This window comes from Phyllobates terribilis, unplaced genomic scaffold (genome assembly GCF_046119375.1).
Source record: "Phyllobates terribilis strain yellow unplaced genomic scaffold, ASM4611937v1 Scaffold_1__5_contigs__length_1240528914, whole genome shotgun sequence".
In the NCBI taxonomy this organism is placed as follows: domain Eukaryota; kingdom Metazoa; phylum Chordata; class Amphibia; order Anura; family Dendrobatidae; genus Phyllobates; species Phyllobates terribilis.
This window is the reverse complement of record NW_027362761.1, coordinates 759,909,720-759,929,361: the sequence shown is the minus strand read 5'-3', so window position 1 is coordinate 759,929,361 and position 19,642 is coordinate 759,909,720. Positions and strand designations below refer to the sequence as shown.

The following is a 19,642-nucleotide window of genomic DNA, read 5'->3' as shown; positions in this document are numbered from 1 at the left end:
ATCCCAGTGGCAAGATGTGGAAAGCTCATGCATATCCAAATGGAATTGCAGCTAAAGGAGGCTCCACAAAGTACTGACTTAATGGGGGGTGAATAGTTATCCACACTGAAGTTGTTCATAATTTTATCCTATGGTTTGTTTGTGACACAAACAATGTTCAGTTATAGGCATGTTCCTTACATGAACTGATGCAAACCCTAACAAGAAAAATGGCAAAAAGGGTGGGGGAATGTGAACTCTTGCAAGTCACTGTATAATACTAGCTGGGAAAACTGTTCACTCCATTATATTAAAATGCGTATTTATGGTAGATATGAAAACCAATGCAAGGCAAAAATGGAGTTGTACTTAATACTGACCGGGTTCATTACACCTTTGTGGTTTTAGGATTTGTTTTAATGTATGTTTCCTTCCTAACTGAATTTTTTTTTTTTTTTCTTCTTTGCAGGGACATTGAGTGTTCTTATCTCATTTCCTTTCATCTTTAACCCATGTTTGGGCTGTACAGAAAATACACCGCAGTGGGTTGACTTGATATACTTCATCCCTTTCATTGTCATTTTCCAGTTTGGATGGGCGTCTACACAGATCTCTCATCTCGCATTAATTCCAGACCTGGCTCACAATGAACATGACAAAGTGGAGCTTACAGCATTCCGGTATGTTCTAATGTATATAAAAATTTTTAGTGTTGGCACCCTTGACATTGTTCCAGAAAATGCAATAATTTAAGAGAAACACATCAATTACACATGTTTGTTTTCCTTTGTGTGTATTGGAACAACACAAAGTGAGTAAAAAGGCACATTGAACATAATTTCACACTAAAACCCCAAAACTGTTGGCACCCGCAACTTATTTGTTTGCACATCCTTTGAAATAAATAACTGCAACTAATTGCTTCTGTCAAGGATGACACCAGAGATCACACAGATCCCACTGCTGCCACCAATTGTCAAAGATCACAGCCGGGGGTGTCACACTGAACCCACCACTTCTTTTTGTCACAAACAACCCTCTGCTGCCCCATATTGTCAGAACAATTACACAATTAACCGATCAACTGAGGCCGCAGGCACTAATAGGCTGGTTATTGGAGAACTAACAGTGTGTGTGTGTTACAAAGGGGACAAAACAATACAGCATATGCAATTACAAAAGGATAAACAATCGAAAATAACTAAACCTGCTCACTGCAATGGCTTCAGAGATTAGTGGATGGAAGCAATTTGATTGCAAAAAAAAAAAAAAAAAACACGTGGATCATGCCTACATGGCAATGTATCTTTTGGCATTGAACACCGATAATTGGCTTGTCTTTTTGTCAGCACCTAAGTCACCCCTACTTGACAACTCATAACAGGGCTGGTCATGGAATGTGGCTTCAGTTTCAGAAAATGATGATATTCACAATATCTTCACTCCCGACTATCACAGGCATTTGATATCGCCGTTATATATATATATATATATATATATATATATATAGGGATTTTACCTTTTCATAGATGGCTGACAACAGCCATGTTTCCTATTGGCCACTATTGATTTGGGGCTTATAGGCATGCCTCAGTTATGAAAAAATATGCAGTTTCTTCTATTAGTGGAAAACGTATATTCCATCAATACTGGATCTGTACAAACCACAATATTCATAATTTTCCACCAGTGCCTAGTTGCAGATAACTTTTCTTCCCTTCAGAGGAAAAGAGACATCTCTAACAGTTAGATTTTCTTCTTCTCTGCCTCTTAAATCTACGAATCCTAGTCTGGGTGGCTGTTACCCACAATAGATGTTCTGTTTTAATCACCTGTCCACTGCAGTGAGTCTGGGCTTCAAAATGAGTTTTAATTAGTTTTGCCACTTAGCTATAAGTAATTTACTCTCTTCCCTTATGTTAAACTTGTGGTTTAGATTGTAAGCTTTCTCCTTCTACAGATTCTGGGAGGGGGTGAATGGCTCCCTCCCTAGAGTGGCCTTAGGGACTTTTTAATTTTTCTATGACTGCTTCTTACACCTCCCAACTGGAAGTGTGGACCACTGTTTTGCAAACTGCTTAGGGTCTCTCGTATTTGAAGGGTGCCTTCTCCCAACAGCAATTTTAAGATCTCTCCACAGGTGTTCAATGGGATTTATGTTTGGGGTCCTTGTCCTGCTGGAAGACCCATGACCTAGACACAAACCCAGCTTTCTAAGACTGGGCACTACATTGCAAACCAAAATCCTTTTGGTAATCATCAGATTTCATGATGCCTTGCACAGTGCCAGAGACTGCAAAACAACCCCAAAACATCTTTGAACCTCCACCATGGTTGACTGCTTTTCTTTGTAGGCCTCATTTTTGTTTTCAGTAAACGGTAGAATGTGATTTACCAAAGTGCTATCTTGGTCTCCTCTGTCCACAAGACTCTTTCCCAGAAGGATTTTTGGCAAACTACAGTCTAGCTCTTTTAATGTCTGTCATGATCGATGGATAGTTCGTGCTGATGCTGATGCACTCTGAGCCTGCAGGACAGCTTGAATTTCTTTGTAACTTGATTGGGGCTGATTATCCACCATCCAGACTATCCTGCGTTGCAACCTTTCATCAATTTTTCTCTGCCGTCCACGTCCAGGGAGAGGAGCTACAGTGCCATGGGTTGTAATCTTTATGTTGCGCACTGTGGACAAAGGAACATCAAGATCTCTAAAGTTGGACTTGTAACCTTGAGATTGTTGAAAAATATCAACAATTTTGGTTCTCCTTTTATTTTCAGTTCTCTGTGCTTAGTGTGGCACACTCAGACACACAATGCAAAGATTGAGTCAACTGCTCCCCTTTTTTATCTGGTTTCAGGTGTGATTTTCATATTGCCCACACCTGTTACTTGCTATAGGTGAGTGTGAACGATCATCACATGTTTGAAATTAGTGTGCCAACAATTTTGTCCGGCTGTCTTTTGGGGTTTAGTGTGAAATTGTGTCCAATTTGTGTGCGTGTGTTTGGCTTTTTTTTTCTTCTTTGCATTTAAATACACATGTATTCAAAATAAACACTGGTAATTGCAATATTTTTTTTGTGGAGAAACGCTTAATTTCCTGGAACAATGTCAAGGGTGCCAACACTTTCGGCCATGACTGTATTATATGCACCCTGAGGAAAGAAGTAGAACCCATTTCATGGAACAGTTGCCTCATGCAAAACTCAATAAAAATCGTGTGACACTTGCAACACGTTTGCTTTGGCGTTTGTCATCTTCATCAGCATTTTTAAAAAATGGAGTACTGTGACCTGACAATTGCATTAAAATTTATGCTATGAGACCTAAACTGTAGCAGAAACAAATGATGTACCATTTCTGTCTTTGGCGCATGGTAGGCCAAATGTATTGTGATGCACATGCATTAGGAGTGGTGTACAATCCACCAATCTTGCTGAATCTGCCCAATAGTCTTCTCCCTTTTGTAATGCACATGAGGTAAATGGTGCTGTTAAAGTGGTCAGTGAGAACTTAAAACTTGGGCTGTTAACATGTGTTTTCCCCTTCTCCCATGACAGCACCACCTGAGAGAGGGTATCCGCCCACTAAGGACAGGAACCTACTGAATAAAAAGGCGGTACCTCTCCTCCGCATCAGTTTTTGGTTCCTGTCCCTGATGGGAGCCTCACCAGGTGGTACCTCACGTACCTGGATTATGGACGGTGCGGCCTGGAGGCCGTGGAAGCAGCAGATGGTCCCTGTTCCCAGCCCGTCTGGCTGCTGCCCGGGTCTGCGTGTGGGGAGGAGGTGCTGTTTCTGGATTCCTCCCCGCGTGCGCCGGGGCCTGCGGCCGGGTCTGCGCCTCGCAAAGATGAACTGAGCGCGCCGGCCGGCAGGTCTTCCGGGCTGCGCACGTGGGGGTCGCGTCGCACCCTCTGACGGAGCGCGCCGGAAGTCCGGGTTGCGCACGCGCGGGGTGCTGACGCGCCCTATCACGGAGTGCGCCGGAAACCGGGTCAGCGCATGCGCGGGTGGGAAGCTGTCATCCCGCTGCAAGCGCACCAGGTGCCGCTGGGCTGCGCACGCGCAGAGGCAGGTGGATCTGCGGGTAGTGCGCCAGCTGGCTAAAATTTAAAAAAAAAAAAAAAAGGGAGATGAGCATGCTGCCGGAAGGGGAGGAGCCTAAAGGAGGTGGAGCCCTACTGCTTTTAAGGATGGGGAGCAATCAGGATGGCGGTGTCTGCATCCCCGCCATGATGGATGAGGAACCGCAGTCACCTGGGCAGCAGCTGTCACCGCCACAGGAAGTACAGCAGCAGCCACAGCCATCAAAGCAGCGCAAGCAGCTCAAACAAATGGAACGGGAATCTTCCCATCGACAAAGTCACAGCAGTGAGGGGCGTACGAGTTCCGGCAAGACTGGTCAGAAAAGACTTCGTCAGTCCACCTCCGCCAGATGGGAGCCCTCATGTGAACGGCAACCACCGCCTCCGGTACCCTAGTCTGAATGGCAGTGTGGTGAGTGATCTTCGTGAAAGTCTCACCTTGAATAATGTGCTCTTCTCTCTCTCTCTCTTTTCCTCCTTCTCCTTTTATTTCTTGGGGCAGGAGGCGAAGAAGTGTAGTGCTAAAAATAAAAACAGGGAGTGTGCTTTATGCAAAATCGGTCTTCCCACCTCCTATGCCAAAAACCTATGCTCAGACTGTATTCAGAAAACCATTGCAGAGGAGTCCCCCAGGTTTTCTTTAGAATTAAAGGATCTAATCCAGACAGAGGTCAGAGAGTCTTTAAGAGGCTTAACCTCACTCAAAAAGAAGCGAAAACTAGTTTCTTCAGAATCAGAGGAATCAGTGGAGTCCCGTTTTACGAGAGAACTGCCTTCCTCCTCTAATCACTCCTCATCGTCATCGGAGTCTTCGGATGATAATGGGGGGGGGGGGCAGACCTTGTTTTTCGGTTGATAATACTGAGAGACTAGTTAAAGCCGTCAGAGGGACTATGGGTATTACCGATACCAAAGTGCCCAGAACAGTCCAGGATGTTATGTTCGGGGGCTTAGACCAAAGGAGGAGACGCTCATTCCCGGTCAATGACAGGATTAAATCTCTGATAGAAAGGGAATGGAAGAAACCGGAGAGGAAGGGTCAGCTGCCGTCATCCTCCAAGCGGAGGTACCCCTTTGAGGATGAGGATGCGGCTAAATGGGACAAAACCCCTAAGATTGACGTGGCCATTTCAAAATCTTCAAAAAAATCCACTCTGCCCTTTGAGGATTTAGGAGCCTTAAAAGACCCGCTGGATAAAAAAGCGGAGTCCTTCCTTAAGCAAACCTGGGAGTCGTCAGCAGGGGCCCTTAAACCGGCAGTAGCAGCGACCTGCACTGCTAGATCTATGATGATCTGGCTTCAACAATTGGAAGACCAGATCAGGGGGAATGTGTCCAGGGAGAAAATTCTATCAGACCTTCCTCTTATGCAGGGAGCGGCTGCATTCCTGGCAGATGCATCGGCAGATTCAGTTAGGCTGGCTGCCCGGTCTGCAAACCTCTCTAATGCAGCCCGTAGGGCGCTATGGCTCAAGAGCTGGCCAGGAGATGTGCAGTCAAAGTCTAAACTGTGCTCAATCCCTTGTGAGGGGGACTTCTTGTTCGGCAAAGGTCTAGATGACATCCTAGATAAAGCCGCAGACAAAAAACATGGATTTCCCACGGTGTCTGGTTCCCGATTTAACAGTTCCTTTCGGAAGAGAAAATACAGCCGCAGTAAAGCTCCCAGAGACCAAGGTAGCTGGAAAGACTGAAAGCCGTATAGCAGAGGCTTCATGTTTGGGGGTCCCTCCTCCGAGAATAAGAAAGCCCCTAAGTGACAGTTCCCCCCAGGTGGGAGGAAGATTGTCCCACTTCCTGCCTGCTTGGAAGGACATTTTATCCAATTCTTGGATCTTAGGGATAATCAGGAGGGGGCTCACATTAGAGTTCAAAAGCAGGCCCAAGAACACTGTCAAAATATCAGCCCCCAGAGGTTTAGTGGAACAGATAGCCTTACAGCAGGAAGTTCTCTCTCTGCTCATGAAAGGAGTTCTGGTGGAAACACCTGCACCCGAGCAAGGAAGAGGATTCTATTCGACTCTCTTCCTAATAAAGAAGCCGGATGGCTCCTTCAGGACCATTGCGAACTTAAAGAGACTGAACGACCATTTAATCTACAGGCCTTTCAAGATGGAAACAATAAAATCTGCCATAAAGATGTTATTTCCGGACTGTTTTATGTGTCCTCGATCTGAAGGACGCCTACTACCATGTCCCGATTTTGCCAGATCATCAACAGTTTCTAAGAGTAGCTGTACAATTCGGCAGGCACGTAAGGCATTTTCAGTTCGCAGCTCTTCCCTTTGGCATTTCCATGGCGCCGAGAGTCTTCACAAAAATCATTCTGGAGGTCACGGCGCACTTGAGGGAAAGAGATATTTTGGTCATCCCTTATCTGGATGACTTCTTAGTAGTGGGCAGATCAAGTCAACTCTGTGCTCTAGCCCTGGCGGACGTCATGGCCAGTCTAAGACGCCTAGGTTGGCTGTTAAATCTGGAGAAGTCAAGGCTGGAACCAAAGAGGGTTCAGTCTTTCCTGGGTCTCATTCTGGACTCAGAAAACCAAACCTGTCTTCTGCCAGAGGAAAAGAAGCTGAAGATCAGATCCCTAACATCTCAGGTTGTCAGCAATCCGACCATGACCCTGAGGAGTGCAATGTCTCTGGGTACAATGACATCTTGCATCCCGGCGGTTCAGTGGGCCCAGCACCATTCCAGATGTCTTCAACAGGAGATTCTGGCAGCGGACAGGCGGCTCAAAGGTTGCCTGAATGGGAAAATATCTCTTCCAGATGTTGTGATCAACTCCCTGGACTGGTGGACATCTCCGGTCAACCTATCTTTGGGGGTTCCTTGGACCTTCCAGGTGTCGGATACAATTACAACAGACGCAAGTGCGGAAGGTTGGGGAGCTCACCTAAGGGATCGTTCTGTACAAGGCCTCTGGTCGGACAGCGAGACAAGTCTCTCTTCCAACATGAAAGAGCTGTTGGCAGCCAGAAACGCGCTAAAAGAATTCAGTTCTGTTCTTCAGGGTCCTCACGTCAGGATAATGTCAGACAACAGATCAACAGTCGCCTACATCAATCAGGGGGGTACCAGGTCTCTCCCTCTGATGTTAATAGCGGATCAGATCTTCAGGTTTGCCGAGAGTCGGCTGGTTACGCTCTCGGCACTGCATATAAAAGGGGAAGAGAACATAAAGGCCGAGTTCTTGAGTCATCACATCTTGAAACAAGGAGAGTGGGAGTTGAATCCAGCCGTTTTTCAGCAGATTGTGGATCGGTGGGGACAGCCCCAGATAGATCTGTTTGCAAACAGACACAATCGGAAGACCGAAACCTTTTGCTCCCTGAATCCAAAAGAGGGGGCATTTGCGGTGGACGCGCTGCAGATTCAGTGGGATTTCACTCTAGCTTATGCCTTTCCCCCTTTAGTACTGATCCCTACTATCCTGAGGAAGATCCGAGAGGAACGGGCGAGGGTTATATTGATCGCCCCGTTCTGGCCCAAGAGACCATGGTTCACTTGGATGAAGAGAATGTCCCAAGCAGATCCATGGGTTCTTCCGGACATCCCAGATCTCCTCAGGCAGGGCCCAGTCTGTCATCCCCAAAGAGCGGGCCTGCATTTGACGGCTTGGATTTTGAGAGGTCGCTATTGACGCAAAGGGGGTTTTCTCCGGATCTTGTTACTACCCTTCTAGCAAGTAGAAAGCCGATAACAACTAGAATCTATGGTAGAACCTGGGCTAAGTTCTTGTCTACCTCAGGTCAGTCTGCCAAAGGGAGGATTCCTATTGAGGCCATACTAGAATTCCTCCAGAAGGGGTTAAACATGGGACTAGCCACCAGTACTCTTAAGGTACAGGTATCTGCTCTGGGGGCACTGTATAATTATGACTTGGCAGCAAATAGATGGATCATTAGATTTATTAAAGCCTGTCATAGATCCAGACCTATTCCTGTTCCAAGAATGCCTCCTTGGGACCTTAATTTAGTTCTGGAAGCACTAACCAAACCTCCCTTCGAGCCCTTAGAGAAGGTTTCAGAAAAAATCTTAACTTTAAAGACTGCTCTATTGGTGGCCCTGACATCAGCTCGTAGAGTCAGTGACTTACACGCACTATCCGTTAACCATCCATTCACTCAAGTATGTATGGATAGAGTAATCTTAGGCCGGGTCTGGTCTTATCTTCCAAAGGTAGCCTCCAAGTTCCATAGGACGCAAGTAATCACTTTCCCTTCCTTCTATCCTAATTCTAGGGATTCTGAGGAACATAAGCTTCACACCTTAGATGTTAGGAGGGTGTTAGTCCAGTATTTGGAAGTGACAAAAGCCTGGAGAAAGAGTGACGCCTTATTTATATCCTTTCAGGGGGCTAGGAAAGGACTTAAGGTTACAAGGGGGACCATAGCTAGATGGGTCAGGGATACTATTACCTTAGCCTACTCTTCTAGCAATCTGCCGGTTCCTGAGAACCTGAAGGCCCATTCCACCAGAGCGGTAGCTGCTTCCTGGGCTGAGAAGGCGGATGTGCCCATCGACATTATATGTAAGGCGGCAACTTGGTCATCCCCCGCTACATTTTACAAACATTACCGTCTTGACCTTTCCTCTTCTACTGATCTGTCCTTTGGTAGAAGGGTGTTGCAAGCGGTGATCCCTCCCTCTGGTATTTGATCTCTATAAATCTCTCAGGTGGTGCTGTCATGGGAGAAGGGGAAAAGATCCTAGTTACTTACCGGTAACGGGATTTTACAGAGCCCATGATAGCACCCTATTAATTCCCTCCCCTTTATCACTGTGGTGTGCACTTTTTTTTAAGGTGTTTAGTACATATGTTGAGGTGGTGGTTATGTATTAACCTGTCTTCGGAGGCCCTCTCATGCTCTGAAACAAAACTGATGCGGAGGAGAGGTACTGCCTTTTTATTCAGTAGGTTCCTGTCCTTGGTGGGCGGATACCCTCTCTCAGGTGGTGCTGTCATGGGCTCTGTAAAATCCCGTTACCGGTAAGTAACTAGGATCTTTCCTTCTGTGTCTGCTCCCCGATATAAGAGCTCCTTTCGGAAGAGGAAATACAATCGGAGCAAGTTTCCTAGAGACCAAAGTGGTTGGAGAGACAGGAAGCTGAATAACAGAGGCTTCATATTCGGGGGTCCATCCTCCGAGAGTAAGAAAACCCCTAAGTGACGGACCTCCCCAGGTGGGAGGAAGGTTGTCCCACTTGGGAAAAAATATCGTCCAGTGCTTGGATTTTAGGGATAATCAGGAGGGGGCTGAAGTTGGAGTTCAAAAACATTCCCAGGAACACCATCAGGATTTCAGCCCCCAGAGGCCTAAGGGAGCAGATGGCCCTGCAGCAGGAAGTACTCACTCTGGTTGTGAAGGGGGTTCTAGTAGAAACACCTGTACCCGAGCAGAGGAGAGGGTTTTACTCAACTCTTCCTAATAAAGAAACCGGATGGCTCCTTCAGAACCATTGTCAACTTGAAGAAGCTGAACAACTATTTGATTTACAGGTCATTCAAAATGGAATCAATAAAATCGGCCATAAAAATGTTTCCAGAATTCTATATGTGCGTCCTCTATTTACTACCACTTCCCAATCTTTCCTGCACACCAACAGTTTCTGAGGGTAGCTGTACGGTTCGGCAAGCACATAAGGCATTTTCAGTTTGCAGCTCTTCCCTTTGGCATCTCCTTGGCTCTTCACAAAGGTTATCCTGGAAGTCACAGCACATCTAAGGGAAAAAGATATCCTAGTCATCCCTTACCTGGACGATTTTTTAGTGGTGGGCAGATCAAAACAGCTCTGTGCACTGGCTCTGGCAGAAGTCATGGCCAGTCTAAATGGCCTGGGGTGGATGTTAAACTTAGAAAAATCGAGACTAGAACCTAAAAAGGTTGTCATTCCTGGGTCTCATTTTGGACTTGGAAAACCTGTCTTCTGCCAGAGGACAAGAAACTGAAGATCAGCTCCCTCATATCACGCGTAATCAACAATCCATCCATGACATTGAGGAATGCAATGTCTCTATTGGATACAATGACCTCTTGTATCCCAGCAGTTCAGTGGGCCCAGTTCCATACCAGACTTCTTCAGCAGGAGATCCTGACAAACAAACGGCTCAGAGGTCAACTGGATGTAAGAATATCCCTTTCAAGTTTAGTAATCAACTCGCTGGAGTGGTGGATGAATCCAGTAAATCTATCTCTGCGGGTTCCTTGGTCTTTCCAGGTGTCGAATACGATTACGACAGATGCAAGCGCAGAAGGCTGGGGAGCACACCTGAGAGATCATTCAATACAAGGCCTCTGGTCAGACAGCGAGACAAGTCTCTTCTCCAACATGAGGGAGCTGTTGGCAGTCAGAAATGCGCTAGTAGAGTTCAGTTCTCCTCTTCAGGGTCATCACATCCGGATAATGTCGGACAACCGAACGACAGCCGCCTAAATCAATCGTCAGGGGGGTACCAGATCCCTCCCTCTGATGTTAGTAGCGGACCAGATCCTTCGCTTTGCGGAGAGTCATCTATTTACACTCTCGGCACTGCATATAAGAGGAGAGAACGTAAAAGCCGATTTTTCTAAGCCGACACATCTTGAGACAAGGAGAATGGGAATTGAATCCAGCGGTATTCCAGCAGATTGTTGGCAGATGGGGACAACCTCAGATCTGTTTGTGAACAAACACAATTGGAAGACCAAAATATTTTGCTCCCTGAATCCAAAGGAGATGCAGTTTGCGGTAGACGAGCTGCAAATTCCTTGGGACTTTACCCTGGCCTATGCCTTCCCCCTCTAATGTTGATCCCTACTATCCTGAGGAAGATCCGAGAAGAACAGGCTAGGGTTATATTGATCGCCCCTTTTTGGCCCAAGAGACCATGGTTCACTTGGATGATAATGTCCCAGGCGGATCCATGGGTTCTTCGGACACCCCCAGATCTCCTCAAGCAGGGCCCAGTCTTCCATCCCCAAAGATTGGGCCTGCATTTGACGGCCTGGATTTTGAAAGGTCACTACTGACGCAGGAGGGGTTCTCTCCAGGTCTAGTTACTACTCTACTGGCGAGTAGGAAGCCGGTGACTACTAGGATCTATGGCCGAACCTGGGCTAAGTTTGTCTACCTCGGGTCAGTCTGCCAAAGGGAGGGTTCCTATTGGGGCCATCCTGGAATTCCTTCAGAAAGGCTTAAGCATGGGGTTAGCCACCAGTACCCTTAAGGTACAAGTATCAGCTCTGGGGGCACTATATAATTGCGACTTAGCAGCGAATAGCTGGATCATTAGATTCATTAAAGCTTGCAGTAGATCTAGACCTATTCCTACTCCCAAGGATGCCTCCTTGGGACCTTAATCTGGTTCTAGAAGCACTAACAAAGTCCCCCTTTGAGCCCTTAGAGGAAGCTTTGGAGAAAATTCTCACCTTTAAAAACAGCCATGCTGGTAGCTCTAAGTTCAGCTCGTAGGGTTAGTGATCTGCACGTGCTGTCAGTTAACCATCCGTTCACGCAAATGTGTATGGATAGAGTAATCTTAGGCCGGGTCTGGTCTTATCTTCCAAAAGTGGCCTCCAAATTCCATAGGACACAAGTAATTACTCTCCCTTCTATCCTGACCCTAGGGATTCGGAGGAACAAAAACTTCACACTCTAGATGTTAAGAGGGTATTAGTCAGTATTTGGAGGTAACGAAGGCCTGGAGAAAGTGACACCTTATTCATTTCAGGGGGCTAGGAAAGGGCTTAAGGTTACAAGGGGGACCATAGCTAGGTGGGTCAGGGACACCATTTTTTTTTTTTTATTTTTTTTTAGCATACTCTTCTAGCAATCTGCCAGTTCCAGAGAACCGGAAGGCCCACTCCACCAGAGCTGTAGCTGCTTCCTGGGCAGAGAAAGCGGATGTGCCCATCAACATTATATGTAAGGCGGCAACTTGGTCATCCCCCGCTACATTTTACAAGCATTACCGTCTTGACCTTTCCTCTTCTACTGATCTGTCCTTTTGGGAGGAAGGTGTTGCAAGCGGTGATCCCTCACTCTGGTGTCTGGTCTCTGTCTGTCTCTCTGTCGATCCTAGTTACTGACCGTTAACGGGATTTTACAGAGCCCATGACGGCACCCTGTTAATTCCCTCCCCTTTATCACTTATGGTGTGCACTCTCTCAGGTGGTGCTGTCATGGGCTCTGTAAAATCCCGTTACTGGTAAGTAACTAGGATCTAAATGTTGTGAAATCTTTCCATTTATTTTACTTGCTGGTTTATTTCCCATGTGTGTGGTGTCGTTGTCCCCCCCACTTGTCCTGCAGTGATGAAGTCGCATACATGCACTGTGGAGATATTTGCAACCAAAATATTTGGCAGCTAATTAATTTAACTTTGTTAATTTCGCTGTGCAGCAGCTATTGCATTGTGGGGGGAAAAGGTCCTCTAAGGAAACCTGTTGTGTGAAAAAAAAAAAAAAAAAAATGCTATTAACCTGCAGATATGAGGGTTAATGGCGTTATGAACCTGCCAGGCGCCGACACTTACAGCCCTGCTGCCGGGAGGAAACTAACCTTATTCCTTCCCGGCAGTGTCTTGGTTTTCTGTCACTGGTGGCACTGGCACGACTTCTGTCACCCCTGTGTATAGAGCGGCAGCTGTAACCGCACCCCGGTGCTTACTGCAGCACTGCATTAGGGTCGGCTGTCATCCATGATGGGGGCACTGTTACTGCCAACTATTTATACACAGAGGTGACTGAATTGGCACCGGTGCCACCCCCATGACTGAAGCCTGAATGCTACCGGAGGGAATGAAGTTCATTTTGTCCCATCAGCGGGGGGTCTAAGTGCCAACACCAGGCAAGTTCACAATGTTATTAACCTGCAGGTTAAGAAATGCACATATTGCATTAGTATATTTAGTGTAACACAATTACAAAGTATAAAATACCATTTCATCCTGCTCATGGGGTCCTCATGTTTTCTCTTTTTTCTTTTTTTATACTATATGCAGGTTTGCAGGAGTGGTAGTTAAAGGTGTTGTCTGGCCTTACTCTGACTGCAGACTTGTGACTCCTCACATCGTATGTGCTGTGAGGACTCGACAGTGTCAGGAGCGGCGGGCGCATGAGTATGTGATTTGCATACACGCGGTCATGTGCTGGCTAGATGGGCGCTGATTCAGTCAGTGCAAGTGTATTGAGCATGATCAGCTACAGTTTAGTTGCAATGTGTCCGGAAGTATGCAAATCTCCCAGCACCGGAGAAGCCTCACAGCGTGCAGTCTTGTGTCAAACCCTCGAAGTTCCATTTACACTGCAAGATCACTGAATGAGTTGTTAAAAACGCTTGATTCACAATTATTCTGCCATGTAAACAGGCTACCAATTAACAAGCAGAATGTTTGTTCGTCGGTGAAGACCATCGCTTGGTGTGGTGCATTGTTTGACTACCTGGTTACACAGGCAGACCAAAGCAAACTACAGTCTATCATGCCACCAGTCAGTATAAATAGACCTGGGTGGGACATGCTGGCACTGAATTAGATTGGTCATGTAAGACCAGGGTCCATGTCTGTCTAATTTCTGTAGCGCTGCTTCTTCAATCCTGATTAAAGAAAGCTGTACTCTGCAATGTGAATCTATCCCATAAATACTAAATGGTCATGCATGACTGTGCTGCTCCTCTCAGTCAAGCTTTAACAAGTTATTTTCCAAAATTTAACAAAATACAATTTTACTGAATAACTCATATTACAATATGAATATATCAGATAGCCAGTAGATGGCAGCACATATCTGTTTACTTTCCGCCTATTCATCAGTATTCCTGAGTAAAATATTCATCCAGCAGTAGGCCCTGCGATTTCTACAACGAAATCACAGTACCAAATACATATTGGGCAAAAAAAACACCAGAGACAAAATAAAACAAATTGTATATTTTACCCCTGTCGTACTGCAATGCTGAATCCCCACTACACATTTGCTGTGCCTTCTCCCCCAGAAGGTGGCAGAGCTGAAACACATGTTGGGGATTTGGCACTGTATTACAAAGGGGGTAAAATACAATCGGTTTATGCCCCCGCCCCGCCATCTACTGGCTAATTGATATATTCATATTGTACTTTGATATTCAACAGTTCCTGTAGTGTATCCTCCAGAATATTCCAAATTTCCATTTTTACTCTTGTTGGTCAACAATCTCTTCTTGTACTGAACTATTGATTACCTATCTTGTGATTACACAATGTATTTTGAGATTTAAATGCCTCCTAAAAATAGATAGTTAAAATAAGTGTGAGCACAGATGAGCCTTGTTTTTCATCCCCATTTCCTCATTGCAATTTCACAGGTATGCCTTTACAGTCCTGGCAAACATTTCAGTTTATGCAATAGCTTGGTTGCTGTTGCATTTCGAGTTGGGTGCAGCAGAGGACACGGAGCGTTTGGGATGGCACGATGTTCCTATATTCAGGGTATGTTCAAGCCTTTAACCTTCAATCTACTTTTTTATAGCCATTAAAAAGAACAATAATCCAGAAGTGTTAACTCCTGCACAAGAGATATATCTCTTTCCCCCCCCCCCGACACCCGGGGCAAGACTTCAGTTTGGCCCCTCCATCCCAAGCACATTTGCGATTTGCATACTTGGGAAGAGCAGCTTGTCGGCACGTGACTATTTCTCTCAATGTCAGTTAACCCCAAGTTTACAATTTTCAAAAGGGGTAATGAGAAAATGTTACACAACTTCTCTTGAGTGCATCAATACCTCATAAGTGTCTGAAAACTACTTTTCAGGCACAATGCAAAGCTCCTAAGGGAAGGAGCACCATATTAGTGCAGATTTTACTGTTGTGGTTTGCCGGTGACATGACCCACTGGGAGACTCCCTGAGGTCCCAGAACAGCAGAACCCCCTCCCCCACCCCCATAAGTGACCTCATTTTACGAACTACACCTCTCAATGAATTAATCTAGGGGTGCAGTGATCATATTGACACTACATGTGACTCACAGAAATTTATACAATTGGGCAGTGAAAAACAAGTTTTTACCACAAAATTGTTTTAGCCTCAGATTTTACATTTTCATACAAGGGAATGGGTAAAAATGGTGCCAAATGTGTCACACAATTTCTTCTAAATGTGGCAATACCCCATAGGTGGCTGTACAGTACCGCTTAGCCATACAGCAAGACCCGGGAGGGACTGAGCACTATTTGAGAACAAATTATTGTAGAATAGTTTTGCGGACTCCATACACAGAGCCCCTAAGTGCTAGAGCAGAATCCTTCCTCAAGTGACCCCATTTTGGAAATTTCATCCCTCTAGGAATTTACCTACAGGTGTAGTGACTATTTTGAATTCATTGGTGTCTTCCAGAAACAAGCAGCAGTGGATGTTGCTGAGTGAAAACTTCAAACTGCCGTTGAAATGATCAATATGTTGTAGTGACCAGTACGTTGTGCCCAACTCATTGCTTCTGAAGACATGCACCTGTAAATTAGGCAGGCTCTCATCGCTACAGGAATGCCAAACATGTGGACCCTACATGTAGTTTAGGCACACTGTGGGGCTCAGAAGGGAGGCGAGCATTTGGATTTGGGAGCACAAAATTTTCCAAATTTATTTTGGGGTGGGGGCGACAAAAGCCATTTGGCTTTTCCAGAGCCTTTGTGCTACCAGTAACTTGGAAGTCCCTTTTATATTTTCGTTAACAGATGACAGACCTGAGTGGGGACTAGCTTTTTTTGTGGGCTGAGTTGAAGCTTTTATTGGGAACATTTTACGTAACGTTTAGCCGGCGCTCTAGGCTGAGCACTTACATTGTTTCCATCTAAATCTCTAAGTGATGTAATTCAGATGAAACCCCCACAGGATCCATTCACTGTAATGAGGCAGCAGATTTACTCTGGACTCCGTCTGGCCTCTGTTTAGCGTGGTCCCTTTTTTTTCAGAGGTGCACAACTCTGGCCAACCACACTTTTATGCACACCTAAAAAAGACATTGTGGGATCATAGGTAAGACTGCATCCACGGTGCCTCTGACGCGCCCCTGGGCCTGTGTCGCGCTGCGTTGCGCACGCGGGAGCTTACCCGGAGCGGGATCTGTTGAGGGTTGTAGTCTCGTGGCGGTGATCCGGTCCGTGCCCAGGGAGTCAGACTAAGTGGCGCTGTTTTAGCGGTAGATGTTGAACGACTACGCCACCCGTTGAGTGCAGCCAGGGAGCTGCTGCTGCAGGGCAGACCGCTGAGGCCGGTGGTAGGATTGTGCAGCGTGATAGTATAACCCCCAACGGGAGGGGTATGGCCTCAGGGCAGCCGACGTGGATGATGGGGGGTAGCAGGAACCACTCGGAGACGGTACGGTGTAGTTCAGGGTCTTTACTGGTGACAAAGATAGACCCTCCCGGAGTACTGGCTAGCGATTGGGGCCTGGTCAGTCCTTGAGCAGATGGGATCTCCCCTGGCCAGGCGGAGTTGTAGGCCTCCCAAACTAACGATACTCTTCTGGCTACCTTGCTAGAGGCGGGTATAAGTAGCCCACGTCCCTGAGTGTACCGTGTGGTGCTCACCCGTATGGCCGGTGACTCGGGGCCTTCTAGTAGCTTCCGCTCCACGACGGCGGTGCTGGTCCCACGCGTGTGACCGTGCCTTCGGGTTTCTGGGCCAGAGGACCTGCAATCCCCTGCCGGTCGGTTTCTGCTGTTGGATAGGAGTTAGTCCCCACAGCCTCGGACTCCGGGTCCGGTGATGGCTTCTCAGTCAGGGCGAGCTCTGCAGCTGCCAGCCCCTGACTCCTTGTAACACTGCTCCCACAGAGCTCCTGTTGTTTCTTCCTATATTTGCTTCTTTTCTCTGCTTCTCTACTCACTAACCCTGCCTCAGCCCTAGGTTTATATAGGGGAAGTTCTTCCCCCTCCCAGGACTGGGCAGGAGGTGTGGCATGCATAGGATCCCTGACCAAGAGACCTCCCACCTGCTCTCAGACATAACAGGGCTGTTACCGTGGAAACCAGACCCCTGGGGTGCCACACCTCCATCTGCTTCATTACAAGGAATCTTCCGCCGGGGGTTCTGTCTGAATCACGTATTTCAGAGATTTACACGGAAACCCCGGCGTGAGCGCAGGATTAGTGTGTGCCGAGCCTTACTGCGATCTTTGGGAAGCAGAATTAACAAATTGGCAGCAGGTGAACAATTTGGTTTTATTTTTTACGCTGTTTCTCGTGTGGTATAAGTGATTAGACTACTTTATTCTTTGGGTCGGTGCAATACCAGATTTATATTGGGTTTTTGTTTGGCTGCTGTCACTCACTAAATGATATATATATTTTTTTTTTTTTGCAAAATCTAGTTTTTGCGTCACCATATTTTGAGCTATAATTTTTTGCCATATTTCGGCCGACAGTCATGTGAACGCTTGTTTTTTTTCCAGGACGAGTTGATTATTTTATTGGTACCATTTTTGGGTACATGACGTTTTTTGATCACTTTCTATTCCTTTTTTTGGGAGGTAGAACGAACAAAAAACAGCAATTCAGGATTTGTTTGAGGTGTGGGGTTTGCTTTTTTTTTTTTTTTTTTTTTGCCGTTCCACGTGTGGTAAAATAGCTTTATTCTGGTCAGTACGTTTACAGCGATACCACACTTGAATATATATATATTTTTTTGTTTTGGCGCTTTTACACAATGAAAACTAGTTTAAAGTAAAACAAATTGTTTTTGCATCGCTATGTTCTGAGAGCTATAACTTATTTTTCGGCTGATGGAGCTGCATGGTGGCTCTTTTGCAGGACAAGATGACGTTTTTAGCGGTACTATTTTTTTTTATTTCTATTTTGGCTTTTTGATTCCACTTTTTGTTTAGCGGTATGATAAACACATAGCTTTTTTTTTTTTTTTTTTTTTTTTTTTTTTTACAGTTTGAAGACTCTTTTTAGACACTTTTCTTACTTTAGTCCCTGTATGGGACTTAAACTTTTTATTTTTCTAATCACTGTTCTCATGCAATAGACATGTATTGCATGGGAGCAGACAGTTTTACACTGTCATATCTCCTGCTAGACTTCAGCTGCTGGCTGATTCTTGCAGGACACCGTGCATGGCAGACCAGGAAGTTATCATGTAACCTCCTGCTGCCATGACAATGCCAGGTCCTATCACTGGGGCCGTCGGAAAGGTGAGTGGACGACCCCCTCACTATCTCCTAAATGCGGCATCTAGAAGATAGCAAAGGGTTAACAACATTGGGACCTGATCCAATCAGGTCCCGATGTCCCCGGTCACTGCTACTGATCTGAACCGCAACTGCAGTGGCTGCAGGATCCTGGGAGGGGGGGCTCCTGAGCGCTGCGGACCACCGACCGTTCATAAACGTCATCACTGCACAGAGCCCAGGCAGCGCCAACATTTATGTACAGTGGGCGGTTTTGAAGCAGTTAAAGGACTTTAAAATAGGACTCCTTATGTTCCTGTGGGATACAAGTTCAGACAAGGATTTAGAAGATGGTGAATTTAGAGGGTTTTTATTTGGATGTCTCATTTTCATCCTCCTTGGACAATGAGGGCCGTCCTTGTTTCCCAGCAGAGGACACAGATCAGTCAGGGCAGTTAGGGCCACAGTGAAAATTGAGGACATTAAGGAGCCCAGAACCGTACAGGGCGTAAAGTTGGAGGGGAGGAAACAAATGTTTCCCAGTTCATAAGAACGTATCCTCCCTGATAACTGAATGGAAGAAGCCAGATAATAATAGGTTTCATTCCAAAAGGGGTTAAGAGTACCCTTTTGAAGCTGATTTCTCAGAGCTGGGAAAAGACCCCAAAAATTGATCCAGCTATTTCTTGCGTATCCTGTAAATTGGCAGAAAGCTTCCTAAAAAGGGCCTGGGAGTTGGGGGCTGCTGCATTTAAACCAAAGATCGCTGCAGCTTGCACTGCAAGATCACTGATTATATGGCTGGATCAGCTGCACTTTCAGATAAAGAACAAATGCCCGCGCGATCAAATCTTAGCCATTTTCCCAACCATTCCGAAGGCGGCAGATTTTTTTTGTTTGTTTTTTTTTAGCGGACGCAGTAAGACTCACTGCCTGCTTTGCACTCTATGCAACTCTGCTCACAGTGCTCTTTGCAGAACTCCTGCCCAGTATTTTTTAACCAATCAAAAAGTAAATTATGCAAGATTTCATGTCAAGGAGAAATCCTTTTTGGGCCAGCCCTAGATGAAATACTGGGGAAGACAGCAGATGCCAAAAAGGATTCCCCAACAAATTCCTTTCAGATGAGGTCCTTCTGTCCCTCAGGAAAGACTGTTTTATTGTACAAGAGCCACGGACCCAAGATGGAAGGGCCAGAGGAGAGGGAAAGTATTCTTTAGGCTGTGTGCCCACGATGCATTTAAGTGTCTCCGCAGTGGCAATTCCGCTGCAGAAATGCTTAAAAAAAGCTTGGTAGAAGGTCTCCCATGTTCCCCAATGATGATCAGCATGTGCTGTGCACATGCTGCGGAAATTTCCGCTGCGGATTATCATTGCGGGAAAAACACAGCACTACCAATTATTTTGCGGAAGCGCTGCGTTTTCGCCGCCATTGACTTGC

General features: G+C 46.0%; 1 protein-coding gene across 1 annotated transcript in view; it reads left to right on the top strand.

The window, feature by feature from the left end:
* MFSD12 (major facilitator superfamily domain containing 12) overlaps positions 1-19,642 on the top strand; it is an 87,112-nt gene that overhangs the window by 8,926 nt on the left and 58,544 nt on the right. Inside the window, exons 2-3 of the mRNA XM_073655191.1 lie at positions 449-659; positions 14,397-14,520. Coding sequence (XP_073511292.1) covers positions 449-659; positions 14,397-14,520 — 335 coding nt within the window. The remainder of the gene's footprint in view (positions 1-448; positions 660-14,396; positions 14,521-19,642) is intronic.